Source organism: Gallinula chloropus (assembly GCF_964237585.1).
Source record: "Gallinula chloropus genome assembly, chromosome: 4".
In the NCBI taxonomy this organism is placed as follows: domain Eukaryota; kingdom Metazoa; phylum Chordata; class Aves; order Gruiformes; family Rallidae; genus Gallinula; species Gallinula chloropus.
The window spans coordinates 27,800,562-27,820,861 of NC_140088.1; the positions used below are offsets into that span (position 1 = coordinate 27,800,562).

The window sequence follows — 20,300 nt, forward strand, 5'->3', positions numbered from 1 at the left end:
AGCCATTCCTAACTGCTTGGCTGCAGGGCCACAGCCTGCAAGTAACAACAACTACATTCTGCAGGCTTTAGCAGCTGCTGGCAAAAGGCAAGGACAAAGGCAAGGCGGCTGCAAACACGAGAAAGTATTTAGGTTATTTTGGCTTGAGTTATACCCATCCTGAGAGGGTATGGAGGCTTTTTTTTGTTTTTAAAAAAGAAAGGAGTATACTCCTGGTACCAAAGCATTAGGTAAGAGTTAAAAATAACGACGACAAAAATTTAAGAGGGAAGGAGTGCTTCAGCGGTGGTCTTGTTCTTGTTTTGAAAGCAGGATGTGCCTATTCTGGTACAGGCGACAGATTTTTGCCTTATATTGTACAAGAGCAGGGACAGGGAAAAAACGACATACCTCTAGTGCACTACTAGTTTAGAAAGTACTTAACTGATCACTGTGCTAGGAAAAGATCTGCTACTTTTTAACATGGTCACTTCGGAACACAGAAAAAGGTTGGGTTTTTTATTCTAACCAGTTACTGTAGGTAAAATACATTATCCCTTAAAGCACATATATGAAGTTATTTACATTAGGATTTACCTATGTCTAGAATATCTAGGTATTTTTGTTGATCCATGAAAAGCAAGTAAATCCAGGAAAATAAAAAAGTGAGGGGTTTTGGATCTGGAAATAGAGGAGCAGAATGGAAAAAGGTGGCAGCTGTAAGAACCATCTTTCCATATCTCCATTCTCTTGTTCTACTAGACAGAAGTCTATCAAATGCTCACAGAAATTCTTTGAATTTGCCAAATTTAAAACCATGACTTGATCACATTCTGGAATATTTTTTTTTCCTTCTAATGGTCTTTCTTCACAAATCACAATGAAATACTGTCGACTCTGTCAAGTAATTTCCATTCCACATGCAACTCCCATATCGCTGCTACAAGGCAGAAAGCTGCCCCCACAGTGGAGGACCATTATGACAATTAGTTTGGAGATTTTTCAGAAAGTACAGGGATAAGCCAGAAAGATGGGCTACTTCTCAGGATTAACCTTCTCTTTAACCTGAAGAGGAGCAGAAGGGGGAAAAAATTCTATCTGCAGTGCTCCATAGCACACAGTGCAGTTGAGCCACTAGACTAAAGCATTACCTGGGAAGTTCCCTTTAGGCATGCCTGCTCATAGCAGAAAGCATGGTGTGTAAGAAGTGGTTTTCAACAAATTTTTCTGAGCACAGGTATGCAGTATGTCAAACTCCTTAGAGAAAACATACATTTCTTTAATTGTGCCTTTTACTTCAAAACACCTGTACCTGCAGTGAGAGAAAACTGTGGTTACTAGCAGCAGTAGGTCAAAGTACTTCCTATTCATGTCTGCTTCTGTGTGACAGGTTGATTAAAGATACTTGCTCCAAGTTTCCTAAATCATTGCAGGCTTAAGAAGAAAATGTCCTAAGTAAAAAGATCAGAGTTGGGCAACACAGGACTAAAACCGCAAAGAAATAAAATGAATGCTTTAAATTTCCAAGGTGAACACAATTCTAAGCAAGTTCTAGTAAGACAGGAAGAACTGATTCAAAAGGAAAACAAAGAAGAAAACCACCTTTGTTTGTACTTACAAATGGGAGCAGACAGCAAATACCCAGAAAGTAAAAGCTTTCAGGATCACAGTCTGTGGCAGCATTGCATTCTATTTCTCCTTTTATTGTTTCTGGCTGTTTAGAAAATCTCCTTCAAGTAGATTTCACAGCTGTCTTAACCCAGTGCACACTTTTCAGAAGAGCTCTAGGTGCTCTACAGAGATAAGCAATAAGTCTATTTCACAGATACAAGAGCAACATAAATTGTAGGAATGCAAAGCAGCTCCAGCAGAATAACCTGGTGAGGGCACTACTGAAGACTCCTTCAGCACCACCGTCTCTGCCAGAGCTCCTCAGCACTAGGAGCAGCTTCAGATTCTTTGCTGTCCAGGCACCTGTATTCCTCTAATGCTTTCCCAAATGCCCTCTCAAGTGGACAATTAAGTCAAAGAATTAATTCCCTACAATTGGCTTACACTGATTCAAAACACACAAGCTGTGCCAACATGGTGGGACAAAAGAAGAATTTCCAGAAGCATAAAGTCAGAAACATGTCACAGGAATCTTGAAGAAAAACACATTCGCTGCCAAGTGAAGTTACTCCTATTCCAAGGACTAACTGCAAATTGAGATGCTAAAGAACTTGTTCCAGAAATGATTACATCTCACAGCAAAGTGCTCCAAGAGCTTTGGGTTTGTTTGTTGTGTTTTTTTTTTAAAAAGCAAATGTTACATGCAACCCCTCTGACCCTGACACAGGCTGTTCTAAATCTAAATCCACCCAACCAGTATAGCAATATCACCCGACCTAGAATCATCCCAACTGCCTCAACTGGCACAGGTCTGAGCACCAAGGGATTTAATAAAACTGAACCTCAGTCACTTTCCTACTGATATCATCCTGTTAAGTGAAGCAAGCAATCTCTTTACTAAAACATTTTTCTAATTCAGGTAGAAGACAGAGTCTTACAGTTAGAAGAGCAAAACTAGAAATTGCAGGAAGAAAAAGTTGACTTTCTAGGACTTCAAAATACTTCACACACCAATTTCAAGTAATAAAACAATAAATTACATGTGTGTCAGAAGCATGTTAGGATGGTCTTCAGCTTGGCTGTTGGCACCACCAGCAGCATGCAGTAACTTCTGTTACTAACTCACTAGAAGCTCTGAAAGTATTCCAAGTATTAGCAAACTGCACCAAATGGTGCTTTTTAACAAAAAAAACGCAGGTAAAAAAAGTGTCAGAGACTAGATCCCCCGGAAAATACTTATGAGAGGCTGTATTTCAATAAAGTATTACTGAGAAGATGCTGACACAGCTAGTTCACCAACTGAAGGTCAAAAGTCACCAAACAAATGACAAATTCTTTTTCTACTAAAAGATGACTTTTCAGCTGGAAACAATAGGTAAGAACTTGATAGAGACAGACAAGACATTTCCATAAGGTACAACACAGCCCAACTCAGCCAGAACTTGCAATAAGGTGGGGGGAACAGGGCACAGAAATTGTCATAAAGATCCAGGCCCACAAACCTTCAGCTGCATGAATCCCTCCAAATTCCATACGTCTGTGCATGTAAACAAGAAACACAAGTGTTCCGGAGCTATTTTAAGCTTCTTTAATTAGTCACTGATCAGACACTTGGAAAGCACACAAGAAAAAGAAAATGAACCTATTAATATGACTTGGAAGGAGAATCCAGAATACAGAAGACAGCCCAGAAGTGAGCTGAGTTCCAGGCCAGGAGAAAAAAGTACTTGTAACACAATGGCCTGAAAAGACATTAGGGAACACTCTTCTGATACAGGCATTGCTCTTCTTGTTGTGCTTCCAACCAGCCAGGCACACACATTTCTGCCACAGGAGGTCTTGAGCACAACCAGTGGCCAGCTTGACTGGATTCCTCTTCAGATGGAAGAACTGATGTTTTCATCTTCCACTGACAGGATACAGATATCCACACAAACAAACACTCCCTAAATGTCAAATATAAAATTTTCTAGATTTTCTATGAACAATAAGAAAAGCAATTTGTTTTTTAAATCCAAGAGAATACTCACTATTGAGTACAATAAGGACTTTTTACCACGTCTGAATTATTGTCATTTTTTCCTGTGTTTATACAATGGAACAATTGTGACACAACGCCCTGCTGCCGTTATACATTTTTAATCACCTTGGCTATACACACAAAATCCATCTTTGGCTCCAGTCTAAGCACACATCTCAACACACAAACATCTGCATTTCATACTTGAAGAATGTTGCAAACAACTGCAGGTTATATTTTATAACTGGTTACCATTTCCATTCTACATATTTCAGTGACAGCTCAATGGAAGAAAATATCAAAACCAGACTTCAGTAACACCACGGACTACCCCTGGATTTCTCTGGGGGTCTTCGTGGCTTCTTTACCATTACTGTAATGGTACACAAAATGTGGTCTGCCTACTCCAAACCACACCATTACCGATGGGTGGGTCTGGACTAATATTAGCCACCTTAGGACAAAAAGTCAAGAAATTATCTTTTGGCAAGAGTCCACATACTCTGTGTTAGAGTAACAGGATGCAGAGTAGGAAGCTCAGTATTCACAAATTTAACACATAAAATGGACACCACTACCACATTACTTATTAATTGATAAGCAGATGCTATTTCAGGTTAGTTGCTGCCTACCCTCTCTTAAAGCAAGCTTTAACTACATGACCTCAGCAATAACCGTTTCAAGGCCTTAAAGATTTGCTGCTTAAATTCACTCAAAAATGTTTTCAGGTCACTATTTTAAGGTAACAACTGAAACGTGACTTTGAGTACTCAAAGACAAAATTATGTTTGCATCATTAACTCTTCTTCAAAACCATATATAATTTTCTCAAAATGTATGGATAGCTTGGCAGAGATGGGGGGGGAAGTCAGCTAAGGAGCTGGAGAGTAACATGGGAAAACACATACTGCTCTATGCAACAGCACATCTCCAGGGACAGCAATAAAGGGGACAGTCAGTCCATGAATACAAAGGATTATGTGAAAGCCCAAAGTTTTAACTTTGGGTATCTCAAACCAGGAGCCAACGCAACTCCAGTTCTTCCCTTTACACTAAAACCTGCACATAGATCAGCCTGACCACATTAGCATGCTAACATCACCTTAATGCAGCTATTCTGTTGTGTGTATTTTAAAATTCAAGAAATGAAAAGACCTTGAGACAGTACAACTGCAAGAGAAGAAAACAAAACCCAAGTACTCACGCTGTGAATAAAGCAGTATCTGAAACTCCAAGAGGGCACAAGTAAAGAGTTGAACCACATTTTCTACTCCAAGCAATTCAAAAACTTCTTTAACTGGAAAATCAAATAATGGTAGTTCACTGGTGCTTGGCCTCTGGCAAATAATTGGTCCATAAACACCGGAAAATTTTAATGACCTTCCTGCTGGAGGAAGAGGAACCTCATAGAGTATATTGTAGATGTAGCTTTCTAAAGGTAGAGGTGGTGGCTGAGGTGAAGTCACTGCTTGGTGAAGTTGTTCTAGTACTTTTTTACAAGCTTTCATAAAAGACATTGGAGTAATCAGACAAATGCACTTTGAGACATAGAGGGTGTCTCTGCTGATGTCATAGGAGTTAAAACGCTGTAGCTTTGAAACAGAAGTGCCATTGCAGTCTCCAGTGCTGCTGCAGCTATCTTTGTCATTTGTGGGTGGAGTATGAAGAATGTCATATTCAGCATTGTGCATATGATACAGTGTCTGCATTGCACTGCAGATCTGTTTGCTAGTAACTTCCTCAAAAAACGTGAGAGAAAATCCAAATGTCCGTGAGCCATCTTCACGAGTAATAATAAAAGAGTGGAACTGAGGTTCTCTGGAATCTGCTTGTGTCTTGAAAGCAAGCCCTTTAGGCATACACAGCTACAAAAAAGAAGAGAGAAGAGGAGATAATATCAATTAAAACACACTTTTTTTCCTCCCCCTGATCAAAATAGGATTTAGAACCCACAGACTGCCATCCATCACTTTTAACCTTAAATTTGTTAAGTGTTACATCTCTATACAATACAACAATAAGCATCTAAATGAGAAGACCTAAAAGAACATATTGAAAGGGCTACATGAGGTGCCTACTGAAACTCATAACCATTTTACCAACTTCAACAGGAATAAAATAACCGAGTTCAAACTCAGATAAAGGAAAGTATTTTGGTCACCAAGACCAGAAATCTGGCAGAGAAATGTACTATACCTTAATTAAGAAACCACAGTCTCTCCTGGAGACTTATTACTTAAAAGTTTTAACTTTAAAAAATATTCCAATTAAGTGAAAAGGCCTTTTAAGCCTGCACAATTTACAGAAATTATTCTTTCCAATCTATACTAGACTTCACATATTTATTTTTTTTTGTCAAACAAAGCACAGATGAATGCCTTCAGTTGTTAAGGTAGGTTTTTATCTTAAAGCCAGAAGTCATTAAGCAATACTGACCATTCCCACTGCATCCTGGTCAAAAGGGTTCCATTCAACATTCTCAGGATAGCGAGCAAGAACTTTGGATTTAAATGTGCGTCTTAATGGGGTCTGTTCAAAGTTTTCCCCTGGAGGTGAAGAAAGACACAGAAGTGAGTATTTCATTCTCAAGCTCAAACAAGGCCAAAAAGCAGGACATCTGCAGGCAGATGCAAGGATAAGCGAATTAAGCAAACACTCCTTTTAGTTGAGACAGAAAATGCAAGACAGTTGGTTAGCATATAATCAGACTGCAGATATTAGCAAGGATTAGCATTGTAACATTTTTATGTCATTAAGTATCTGTGCTTTTCCTTAAGTGTGACTATCTTGAGATTGTGGTCACAACAGCAATTCTCTAAGCTGCTCTTCAGATATTTCAGATTCTTGTTAAAGCACAGATAAAGCTTCAGCTTTGCTGGAATTTTGTTATGGAAGAAAAGCACAAATAGACAAGATGCAAAGATGATGCAAGTTTAAGATAGGCACAGAAGTTGCACCACTTAGTTTCTTCCTCAAGACTTAGGAGAAAGGGTATCCACCATCTAGTGCAAGAAGTTAGCTGTGAAGAGAGAGTCTAGAAGGTTAAAAGACCAAGAATACATAAATGCCCATGAAGACAAGGTATCAGATGAACAAAGAGTTCTGCTTTTTTTTCCCCACACTTTTTCCTTTACCTTCTGTTGCACTTGAAATGAAACAGCTGACACCATCTCGGGTTTTAGAGGCCTGTATATACTGGCATAAAGCTATATAACAAATAAAAACAACACTGTATTATAAATTTTATACTGTCGACTGTAATTACGTAGCTAACACATACAAGTATTCTATACAGAATTAGCATGCATAGTAGAAAGTCAGCTCTCCTGGTATGATTTTTACATGTATCCAACTTGATGCAAGTTTCTTATTTCAGGTACATATTACTCAAAGATGATCGGTATGTAACAAAAACTCATCAACACAAAACCACAATCTGAATGCTGATGCAGCAATAGGAATTTTTTTGTTAAAGTTTTACATGTCAAACCATAAAATACTCCCAAAGAACAGATGATGAAACAAACCCCAAAAACATGACCATTTCATGCCCTTCAGAACTATATGGCATAAACCTACACGGCACAGTCCAACTTTTCACAGATACTATCTATCCATACTAGACTGGCTGATACAATCTTATTTTTAAGATCTCAAATTTCCTCTAGACCGATGCCTGTTCATTTTGACAGCACAGAACTTTCTGCAGTGAACACAGAAAGCATGGAGTTGCTTTTAAAAAAAAAAAGCACACAACTGCGTATCTTAAAATAAGCTCAGCTATGTTACTAGAATGCAATTAGCTAAATGAGCATGCAGCTGTCAACAGCTGCACTAACAATCAGGCACAATCGCATGAAATCATATGCTTTAAATAAATGGAACTATTTCAGCAACACCTGCAAAAGAGAAAACACACTACAACTCCTCGCTTGCTTTCTTACATGTAGCAATTACATGGCAAAAGAAATTGGTTTCCTAATTGATTGGATTTGTTCTGTACTTTTACAGTAGCAAAGTTCAAGTTCTAAGCCAACTTAGAAGCTTTATTTCATGCATTTACTTCCAAAAGTAGCTGTACACAGACATGGTTATAATACTGCCTATACCAAACAAAGAACCTAACAAACACAATGCACCCAACCAAACTGTTTCCATGGAATGCTGAAATCCCTTGACAGTTGAGAAGACATGTCACTCTGGATTTTGTTTAAAATAAGCCTTAAATATTACCTCAAAACAGGGAATTTACCCTGAATCAGGACCTAGGACAGGTCTCACAATACCCAAAATATCCCCCAATCTATTTTGCTAATCTTTTGGATTTTATCATTGAAATTAAAGGAGGGATTGTTTCTCCTGTTTGTCTGAAAAATCAAAAGTTTAGCTGGTTTCCATACCCCCCCCCCCCGCTACATTATTCATTACTTTGTTCAATAAAATAATTTTTCAGAGAAAAAAAAATTTCAACTTCGCTGAAACACAACCATCCTGAGAAAGAGCTCAGTCAGCAACAGAAAATGTAACAGCACCTCCTCAAGAATTAAAACCCGTCTTAAAAGATGAGAATAAGCATTTAAAGAAACTTAAAATGTCCTAGAAAGAGAAAGTGGATATAATACCAAATCTCTATTTACTGACACAAACAGTAAAAGAGGTTTAAAAACAAGTCAGGAGATTTAACACACCTACTATTTTCTATATTTACATCTCTGCAGATGATGTAATCTCAAGATAATTGAGGAAAAACCTCAGGCATGTACTAAGCTGTTTTGTCCTTGGAGCTCTTCTATTCCACATACATACAAGGGAGAAAATTTCTGAAGGCCAAGTTTTCTCCTGAACTTGGAAACCATGCATCACAATCACTGGGTTCACCTATATGACAGGTCATGCATATTTTGGAAATATGAATAAAATCTGTGACTTGAAGACCTTCTCATTAGGATGATTAATACTGCAGAGTACATGATGCTGCTCATCCTTTCTGATTAAAAACAAAGCAAAACACCACCCCCAAAAAAATCAAACAAAAAACCCCAAACACAACACCAAATGGATGTTTATATATTTTAAGAAGCCTTGCCCCATCTCCTCCCAAAACATATGCTCTCCAACACACACTTAATTATTTTAGACCTGAAACTTGTCTATAATTTAATGACAGTACTGAAACTGATTTCTGGAAACCTGCCGAGTCCTTCGACAGAAACAAAAGGCAAAACTTACAGACCTTCCTGTAATTCATCACACATTTCAGCTGTTGCACAGACACTGCTCTTGCCAGAGTGCCTCCATGTCACACTTCTTCCCTAGAGCCATACAGCTCTTCTATCATGTATGTTATGTTGACTTCTGCACAAGCGTGGTGCTCATTGTCTCTTTCAAGGCAGGGGTCTTCCCTCTTTAGCTATCTCTTTTAGTAAGAGCCTTCATGCTGGTAATGCAGCAAACCATTGGGCCTCTGGACTGGGCAATGCTGTCTTCCAAAGATGCTGACAGTGCAGGGAATCTCAAGTGAGCTCATGTACAACATCTGGAAAGTTCAACCAAGAACACAAAGGTGATCTTATGCACCTGTTTTCTTGCCATTACAACTAATGAGAACCTGACAATCCACAAGTTCATTGCCTAAGCTCCCCCTTCACTTCTCCCTCCAAGCTGCTAATAACTGTCTGTGTAGCCTCAACAGACAGCAAAACAAAAATCCACAAACAGTAACTGCTTACATCCAGAGTCAAAAAGCAATTAACCCTAAATTTCTTAATTTATGATCAGTTAGAAGCCTCAAACATGAGCACCTGGCCCCAGCAAATACCAATTGCAGCACATCTCCAGCAGGCAAAAATAACTTGTGGTTTTAAGATCTGCCTCTGAGTGAATTAAGACATCTGATTAATTCAGTACTAGCTGAAATGGTTTTGTTAAAAACGCTGAACACAGGAACAGGTTTAACAAATGCAGGAGACAAACCCATCAGCAAAAATGGGCAAAGTTTTATTCTAGAACTGAGAAAATTAAGATGTAAAGGAAGATAAGCTGATAAAAATATGATGTATGCCACAAGTTTCAAAGTGAGTAGACGTTCCCACACAACTGTCAAAGTACTGCTATCATCAAATCATGCTTTTCATAAGGTTCCTCTCCTTTAGCAGAAGGGACTGGTAGAAAGTCTTGATCCAAGCTACAAAACAGAGGTCTTCAAACATGATTTCTCTGTAAATAATTTATTTCTTTTGGCAAGTTCTGTGTAAGAGATTTCCTCCCCCACGCCCCCAGTGGAACACGGTATTGCCTGCTGAAGACTAAGGAGGCCTTTCAAACATGTTTGATGATCCTCATATACACATTACCACTCAGCTGTTTGTCACAGCACAGGAAAAGCTTTACAATAATCAAGATGCAAAGCAACCCACAGACTACAAATTTGCAACTAACTTGGATTTGAAGCAGAAACAGTAATGAAATAGCTACAAGATTGTTTGTCAGGCACTGTATTACAGCACACAAATTCCATAAACATACAGAATTCCAGGAAAAAAAAGACAATTCCCCCGAAAAAAACAATAGGAAAACTTCATGAAATTTCAGGCCAACATGCTTCACAACATCAAACCTTCAAAACAGTAAGAATCCCATTTTTTTTTTTTTGCAACATAAATAGTATCATAAAAACATAAAGAAACATCTGTTTACTAGGTACGGTACAAACACACACCAATTCAGAGCAAGACCTGGTGCTGCACCCAGATGAAGAATGACAATAAAGCAGAAAATCTCCAAATTTCTTTGAATTAGGAAAAATGCTATCAGTGGCATCCCACTCAAAATAGAATCAGTGAAACAATTTAGATTTAAAAATAAATAAATGGAGAATGTAGAAAGAACTACCAGAGATTAATGTCTCATTAATCTGTTTTAGCCCATGTCCTCATAAACAGCTCAGTTAATTCATAGTGATCCCCCAAAACAGGAGGGAAGCACAAGAGTAAACACAGGAGTATGAAGAGTAAACCACAGAGGATCTTAAATTGGTTTACTGAAGAAAACATGGGACTAGAATAGAGCTTTAATGGCCTACATGTGTCTGGCAGTGCACTTCACAGCAATCTTGCTGAATGAGGGACACTTGGCACCAACCAGATGAAACCTCACATGAGAGGCAGGTAATTCTCCAACCCCTCCCTCCAACATCTCCATTCAACATCTCCAACTGAACTCAGTGGACTGCATTGCATGCATAAAGGAAACTACAAACCTGGTAAAGATGAACAAAGAGTAGAAACACATTACATTTAACTGGAACATATAGTTAAAACCAGCCCTTTTTCACAGCCACATTGAAGATCACACCACTCCTCGAACAGCCACCTAATACAACCTGCACCATATGGAACCATCAAGCTTGACATACTTTCAGTTCTGAAGTTACTTATACCACCTTAAAATGATGCTGGCCTAGGTGTCTGCAACTTGGACTTCTGAATTGCAAGCATATTAGAACAACCAATGCATACACTCCAAGTATCCTATGTTTGAACTAACGACACCTCAGTTTACTGAGTGGTATCTTACTAAGTCACCTAATATTGAACATAAGCTGTGTCACCATGTAGATTTGTAGCACAGGCAGAAAAAAAACCTGAGTCTCATTTTCATGCTCCCTCCTGCTCTTACCTGTATTACTTTTCTTCTGCTGTGAGCAGAAGACAGTGTGTTTTGGGTCTGAAGAGAATTAGGAATTAAACTCAGAGATACTACATGGAGTTTCCAACCTGAGGACAATTGGAAGCATCTGCATGAAACCGTCCATACCCATGGATACCACTTTTCTATGGGATTACACAGAAGAAAAAAAAAAGTTACAGAAACTAAAGTGAACTAAAACACTCTTCAATTCAGTAACCTGAAAAATGCTATCTACCAAGCTTTCCCCAGCCTTAAGGGGGAATAAAGAGATTGAATTCCAAAGGTCTAATTTTAGTGATTTCCTGATTTACCCAGAGAAAAAACCTGATTCCTGCTCTCCATATTCCTCCTCAGGGAAAAAACCAGCAACAAAAAAAAGAGTCTTCCCAACACATAATAGGAAAGTAATATGGTTTTACAACTTACAGTTTCAATTATTTATTGCCTCCCCCCAATATATAAACAATTACAAGTTTCAACTGAAAAGTGGACTTAGTACAAGCAAAACAGATTGAATTTTGAATTGTCAGCAAAATGAAAGAGGAACACATGATCTTTTTAAAGGCCTGGAAATTCAGACTTAAACCCTACCACCACAGACACACCTCCCCCCGCTCCACTCTCTTCCCTTTTTTGACTACCCCATTTGCAAAGTTTTGTTTACAACCTGAACCCTGGGGGAGTGCAATTTATAGTTGCTATCACGATTACCAGGTGCACGCAACCATGACAAGCAGTAACATGTTTCCTGTCAAACCTTCATGTGCGGCCACGAAATAAGCTAGACTTGTACTGAAACCTCTTCATACATACACTGCCAATTCCAGCTATGCCTGCCAATCATAGATGTCCTTTCAGGTAGCTTACAGCAACAGAAGCAGCACATACCCAGATGGGTTGTTTGCAAACTTCTAATGCAATTCCCAAAGAAAATGTTTACATGATTGTAATAATTCGATTTCCCCTGATTAGTACTTTGTTTCTTTATAAGCATGCCTCTAACCCTAGATATTTTTTCTTCTCTTCAATAGATCAATCAATCATTCTTTGTAACCCACACTCTGCCATGAAGTTTCCATTCATGCAAGAGTTCTATCTAGTACAGAACAGTATCGTGTAGCTTCGTTGTCCTTAATTTGCTAGGGCAAACTTGATAAAAAAGATCCCAGGGATACTTTGCAAACAAAGTAAACAAAGTTTGCTTTTTAAAAATTTAATCCCAGCCTTTCATATATGCTGTCAATTCATTATTTGGTTTTAGTTTTTAGAAAGAAACTGCAGTGGTGCAACTCTAAAAATTATGCAAGACCAAAACTGTACAGGAACTTCGTTATCCCTGCATACTAGCTAGAAAAAAGTCTTTGAGCAGCTTTTTCAGAGGTAGAGTCAGCTCAATTTCCTTTCCATTACATTAAAGAAGTAGCCAGAAGAAACTACCCTAGTTACCAGAAAAAGTGCCCAATAAAAAGAACTTCAATTCCCACAACATTGATTTTAAAGACTTATTAATACTGCCATCTCCATTTGTTCTTCAAGTCCACTGATATGCTCAAAACCATCACAAAACAAAGACACCCAGAAAGTTCTACTAATTCTGGCTTGTTGCCTTCACCCTGCCAAGCTGCTTTTTCATTAATTCTAGCGATATAGCCTGTTATTCATTCAAATCATTTTGTCTTGGTGTACACTTAATTTTATATATGATATCTTCAAATAAAAAATACATTAGCATGAAATCAAAGCATTAACTTTATATTTTCCACATAAGGACACTCTTACAGGAATCTGTCAGCATACAGAGGCTCTACATGCAAATCCTGCTGCCACTAAAATTAACCTTGTAATGAAGCAAATATAAAACAGCTTCCACATGAAACAGTCATATCACTGTAATTAAATCAATAAGAACGATTAGAGTCTGGACCAACAACAGAAGCTATGAGCCATACACTTAAGGCAGCTTTCCGGCACTACACAGCACACTGGAGAAACTGAACTCAGGATTCAGGATACCCCGTAGAACCCTATAACCATAGCCTTTACCTCCACACTTTCTACACCAGAGTTCAAAGGATCTTGTAATGGTGAGAGTCACCCCAAATTGTGCAGGGTGGTGGCTTGAACTGAGATGACTACGACAGCCATGGACTTGATGTTTTCCCAAATGTGGGTTGACCAGTCAACAAGGGGATGTGAACAGTGCATGAATCAAACATTATCCAGAGACCAGCCTAATTCTATCCTCCTTTTAATAAAAACACATAATGAAGCCCAAATAAATGTTTAGGTGAAAGTGGACATCATAGGACATTCGTGGGGGAAAAAAAAAAAAACCCAACACACTCATTCTTGGGTTTTGCATGGTAAGACAGTAACTGCAATAAAATTCCTGTCAAAGGTTATAACACCCTGGGAAAAAGTCTAAATTTTTTACAAAGATGCAAGAATAGCAGCAGTCCACAACAGATTTAGAATTAAGTTAATCTAAACCCAGCAGCTAACGTCACAAATAGCGATAGGATTCCCATGTCAGCCAGCAGTCATTCTCCAATGCACACAATCGAGCTACAGATATCAAGGTACATAATTAAGTTTAATGAAGATAAAATTACTCCAGCTCTAAAGTTCATGATCCAAGTCTAAATAAAAATAGTTGGCTGGCAAAACAGTATGCATAATTCTGGAGCCCACACTGTAGAAAAGAGGAAAACAGGGAGCAGATGAGAGCAGTCTGGGGAAAGAGGGGCACTGGGGCAAAGAGATGGTAACTACTCAGAGATATTTCAGGACATCTTGAGCAGTCAAACTGACAGATGACTAATAGTTGACCTGGTTACATGGTTAAAATGCACGTAGGCATGGGAAAGACTATCAAGGAATGAACTAATGTCTTAAAAGCAAATGGGTTTGTTAAAAATAAGACTTGCCATAATTCCACTTGCCAGTGGAAATGGTCAAATATTCTATATCCAAGTCTTAAAAGCCTAACTGGGATAAGTCAACATGTAACTAATTATATGTCCTGTACCACATTAGATGTGAAAGGAGATGGCAATCTGTTGATAAATTCTAGCCCTTATAAAAAAAAAAAAAAAGACAAGTGGGGAAAAAAAAGAAAGAAAAGAAAAAACCCAGATACGGCCTTCTGGAGGGCAATACCGTTCTGATTTCAGGACCCCATATGATGATATTAATGAAAAGTCCTTTCAATACATAGTTAGAGAGATATTAATAGACTAATAACTAGCCAAAGTTTAAAAACAAAACAATAAGTTTCTCCAGTTCCTCCTTTAACAAATATTAAACCATACACAACTTGGGGGGGGGGTGGGGGTGTGGAGTAGGGAAGGAAACCTTTACGATATAGGAAATAAACATCTGAAGTTTGGCAGATTAAGGTATGAAGTCTGTTAAACAAGAATTCCTGGAATAAAAACCATGATTCAAGAAAAGCCACAGCTGCCAAATATGTAAGCAAACAGCCACTCCATCAAAAGACAAATGCCTTCGGATTATGACTTGTTTCCTTCCTTCCGGTTCCTCCTCCTTAAGCAGAGCTGCACGTATTTCTCATTACAGAGGACTCCCTTCCTCTGCAAGCCTCCTCCTCAGACATTAAAAAAATAAGTAATTCTTCCCTTTTATCCTGAAGCACATAAACCCTCTGCACTGCACTTCCAGCCCCCCTTTCCCCTGTAGGCAGGGCCACTTGGCACAGCGCAAGCTGAAGTGGTGGCTAGACCAGTTCATATGTTTCTGGAATTGGGACTTTAACAGTTCTTAAAGTGGATCAGGTTATCCGTACAAGAAAGCCTTCAGGACTGCTTTCATTCAATTGTGGCACTGCTGTTTAAGCAGCTGGAGTCAGGGGTTTCATTCATTGCCTTCAGTGAACTGAGAGGGTTCAATCACTGGGACTTGTTACAGATTTACAGCCTATGATCACATCTGGGTCTTCCTCTAAAAACTTCTTTATGCAAGTCACTCTTCCGTTTTACCTGACCAAAGAGCTCGTAGGCAAAGGGAGTCCACTGTCCGCCTTTCTAAAACAAAGGTGCACATAGGCATTATGGCGACACTGCCCTCCACCTGGGTACCTATCTTTCCCGCAACTGAACGGTAGGTTGGGTGAGGTCCCATCCTTCTTCTGTAAATGTTAAAGGACTTTCTTTAGAGGAATTGGAAAGAAAAGGAAGAAAATAACTACAGTGATGAAAAGCTCTTAATTTTTTTTTTTTTGCCTGTTTGTCATCTAAGGAATCTAAACTTGCTTGTAAAAATCCCTTATCCCAATCCCATGGAAACACATTCTTTTCAGCATACAACATACATATGAACATTCAATGGACAATACAATTCTTTCTACTGCAGTCACTCAAAAGATGAGAGGGACAAAGAGACAAGTTAACCCTAATCTGTCAACCATAAAAGGTCCTGTTGTTTTCCTGTTTTCTTTTCCTTTCCAGAATTCAAGAATTATAATGTTTCAAGAATTGTAACACAACGAACGTCACTGTGAACTGAAGTAAAATACACGAGTTTGTTTCACTAACTGAATATTTAGTGTAAACTCCACTGGATGCAATAACTTCTTGACCATCTATTGTTTCAATAGCACAAATTCTTCCAAGCCCTCCACAGCAAATGAAAATTTAGGAATTAATAGATACCCATTCATCGCTCCAGTATCAGCATTCATCTACTTGATAAGAAAACATATTGCCACAGACACTCTGGAACAGTTTCAAATGCTGCAACAATGAATTTAAAGCACCACAGAAAAACAGCTGAGGACATCTGCATTCTGTGATTGTAAGGTCAGGAAACCAAAAGCTTTGTTTTTATTTTTCTAGTACCGTTTCAAGGAAGGCGGGAAGAGGTGCGGCAGGGAAGTGGCAGAAGAAACCATCAAGAATCTAAGGCAGTTTTTTAAAAAACAAACAAGAAAAAAGCCCCCAGAAGTCCTCAGCTTGCATCTTTAAAAGCATCCTAAACCCTTCCTCTTTTTTCTCCCCCTTCTTGTCACTACTCTGCATGTATTTTAACCAAGACTATGGCAGAAATTTTCAGGGCCATGTTCTTAGAAACAGCTCTGTTGTACAAAAATATTTTTCTGCTTTAGCCACAAGAAAAAAAAAAAGTCTTACAGAAAGATATTTCGGTCTGTTTCCAACTGAACAACAGAAGCAGCACTCAAAATTACAATGACAGGCGTGTTCTCAGCCATGGGGGTTGGGGAGAAGCACGCCATTTCCATTACACAATAGGTCCTAAATAGGCACAACAGAAGACACTAAGAAAGGAAAAGGGTGGCTTAACTTCAGGACAGAATACAATTCTTTTACATATGCTAGAAATATAAACCAGAAGTGGTAAAAAACATTTTAAGTATATTTAATAGAAATCAGCTGTTCTCCTTATGGCTATCTAAGACTGGCAAACCCAGTCAGCCTTTTCCAGGGAAGCCTGAGCAAACAGAAGCACAGACTACCTCAGCCAACTCTCCTGTACCACTGTGGATGTCCATTTACAGTAACATATCCCATCCAGTTAAGTGTCCCAACTTCTTGCACTTCCATTGCTCTCCAGCTCTGAGGACTAATGGAAACATCTCTGTTAAACCACACAAATCAAATGTTATTGAAGCATCTGTGCAGTCCTTCAACCAAGTATTTCTATTCTTCTGAAACACTACCAAGGTTTGGCACTGGAAGGGAAAGCTGTATTTTAAAATACACATGAAGCTGTTCAAGCCAGTTCCAATGACATCCAGAGGTCAGCAAAATACAAAAACATCACGTCAGTATACAAGTCCTATCCAGTATGTTCCACTGCAACCTTTGAAAGATTACTGCAAACAGTGTTTTGCAGTAATCTATCTTAATAATGACTTCTCCTTCATCCCCCCTCCCCCAAAATGCCATATAACAAAGTCATCAAGTAGGTTGACTTTTTTTTTCCTATTTTTAAAACAGAAGTGATTGTACAGTAACAGAAGTGATTAATTAGAAAATTAATCAGATGTACTGACAGTTTGGTCAATGGGTATGACAAACTCTGAAGTTTGTCTTAGCTCTGCCTGTATCTTTCCTCATTGTCTCACCAACCACTTCTCTCAAACCTCCTTCTTTATACATATATCATAAACCAAAGCTTACCATTCCTCTTTTCACAAAGCATAATTCACACTGGTTAAAAAACAGTTTTCCACACAAAATTTTATTGGAATAGGAAGAACAAAGCCTTGTACTTTTATTCAGCCCTGAAACCACAAGTCACAAGTCCAAGCTCATCGCTTACAACTCTGTACCACCCTTCTGTTCAAAGTCACAAATAAGCATGATGGCTCATGGTTCCACAGAACCAAGATAAGTTAAATCCCCTCCCTAGTCAATCTTAAAGAAATCAAAACCTTACGTTATATATAGTTTTAACTGTGACTATATGAAGGGTTAAAGACACACAAATATAAAACTCTAAGTACTCCACATACGCCACACAAGTACTCCCACAGCATGCTTTCTCACCCATGAATAAATAGCTCAGGACTACTCATGAAATCCATTTCAAAAGAACCCTCAATTCACCTCATTCAGTGGATACATCCAGATTCCTTGGTTTTCCAAGATGAGATTAGGCCCTGTTCATAAGGCCTCACCTGTGAAAGGGCAGCCATTGGCAAGGGCAGACCTCTGCAGAAGGGAGGTTGGCTCATGGGCACTGGGCACACTCCCGGGGAGACAAGAACACTGGGACACCTGTCCCATGCTCACTGCCTGTGATGGCCTCACGGCATTAAAGCCACTCACAGAGCGTAAGTAACTTGTGCCCGTTGGATCAGAAGTGCCTTAGAGGTCAGGGCAGTGTTCTGCAAATCATCCACAAGGATGTCAGTCTCAAGACCTTTCTGAATACGCGCACACACACACACACACACACATACCCCCCGAAAGCTGTGCTTCAGGGCTCCTATGCCAACATTCTTTTTCCTTGCACCCTGGAACCTGCTGCACTGAGTGTGATGGAGCCAGGTAGTCTGCATGGAAGAGGAGGCAGCAGGAGCACACAACTGCGGTAAGGACAGGGAAAGGGAGACCACAACCTCCCGTTTGACTTGGGCTGCCATAAAAACTGAGATGCCTTCTCAGAAGTTTTCGAGATCCTGTTAAACAGAAATTCCAACAGCCTTCAGGAAAACTTCGGAATTAATTCTTTCATATTTCAAGGTCCCAGACCACACGCTTAGAAAAGCCAGAAAGGGACATGACAGTCTTAGGCTGGTTAGAGACGGCACCAACCTTATTTACATCAGGGACTTTTCCCCAGTGCAATTCTGATGACAGCTCAGAATGATAGCGCTGGACTTGGGGAGCCAAACCAGCAAAAAACAGTTGGTAAGTGAGCTTGCTGAAAATAGCAAGTTAAGGAGGAACAAGTAATACATGCAAGCAGTAGAAAAGCTCATAAAAAATTATGCTTGTAGAGAACAGAAGCAATGCACTAGATCAGTAAATTGTAGATATCTCAGTATCTCTGACCACACATTTCTACAGCAGACTGCAACTGTAGATGCAAGCAGCAGCAACTGGAATTGCAAAAAACACACCACTTTTCCAAACTCACCTGAAGTCGTGCTGAAAGAATGTTTCTGTAAATCCAACCTTTTTCCCCTCACGCAGTTAAACACTGAAACATTGCTACCTCTGAAAATGAAAAGGTTGCTTTTGGCTGCCATGTTATCTATCTGCAGATCACTCATCTGTGAAATGCTCAAAATGCTTCAGTATCAATATGTAAATGACTCAATACAGAGGTACACATTGTAGCTGACTTGTGACTGATCATACAACCAGTGAAAACCAAAACACTAAACAAAAAAGGCAATATTCTACACTTCTACAGGAAAGTTCGAAACTAAAGGTCTCTTGCTCATCAAACCATAAGCAAAGTAGCGTTCTCCTGGAAAGACTAAGAAACAAGTCTCGAACAGAAGCACTTCAAGTAAATTCTTCAATCATTCATCAGTTTGTGTTGGAATGCTTGATAATTTCTCTGAGCAATATAATTTCATGCCTCCCAGGCTTAACATCCCAGTTTGCTGCAAACCTGACTACAAACCACACATCTGAATGGGTTGTCAAGAAATTCAGAGAGAATAATTTCTGCACAACATATATCAATAAGTAATTGCTTCTGACATTGTTGCTTCATGTGCATTATTTCTGCTATGTGAGCCCTGCAGGTTGGAGGGAATTCAAAAGATAAGTATGAGAAGTCATTACCAAGATCACTCAAGTAGGACTTGGCTAAGTCAAAAGGAGATAAAAACAGTAGGACTGGGTTTTTTACTACAGGATCAATTATTTGAAAATTTAGGGGGAAAAACAAGTGGCTTATTATTTGCAAATGGAAGTATTTCATATACAATCCATTTAAAATGTTTTCTTTGTGTGGTTTTTCTCTTGCAAAAGAAACAGGAAAGAAGAAACACCACAAAAAATCCCAAAGGAACAAAAAGCCCAATCAACCCATCTCTGTGTGCCTGTTTAATAAGGTGAGATTCCTACAGCTTTTTTAAGAGGCTTCAAAAGTCAGACTTGTAAACTTTGACTCTTTAAACACTGTTTTAGCATTTTTCTCAGATCAAGAGCCTGTAACCTGTTCCCTCCCCCACACCTTACCTAAGACCCTTGCAAATAAGCCAAGTTTGTAACTAAACGCTGAAGGGTGGAAAAAGTTCAGAGTTTAGAGGGTTTTGAGAGGACAATTCTGTAAAGCACACAGCTCAGTTTAACCTAAAATACAAATACAATATTCACAAGATTGGCATTATAGTAAATATCACCTAGTAAACTGTGGCTTAAAATGTAGTTCAGCAAAGTACAGCTGCTTCCCCCTTACATCAGCTCTTTATTCTACATATCAGCTACCCTAGCACGTCTGCCTCAGTTCCCAAAGAGACAAAAGATCTTTTTGGCACTCAAACATGGCAAACAGCTCC

At 39.0% G+C, this 20,300-nt stretch overlaps 1 protein-coding gene across 4 annotated transcripts in view; it reads right to left on the reverse strand.

The window, feature by feature from the left end:
- Nucleotides 1–20,300, reverse strand: part of DENND5A (DENN domain containing 5A) — a gene marked incomplete at its 5' end in the record, with an annotated part of 66,297 nt that overhangs the window by 40,186 nt on the left and 5,811 nt on the right. For 3 of the 4 annotated variants that reach the window (XM_084263562.1, XM_084263561.1, XM_084263560.1), the window contains 3 exons: nt 4,815–5,475; nt 6,047–6,156; nt 6,745–6,816. In XM_084263562.1, coding sequence (XP_084119688.1) covers nt 4,815–5,475; nt 6,047–6,156; nt 6,745–6,816 — 843 coding nt within the window. The remainder of the gene's footprint in view (nt 1–4,814; nt 5,476–6,046; nt 6,157–6,744; nt 6,817–20,300) is intronic. The other variant, XM_084263563.1, reaches the window with a different exon arrangement.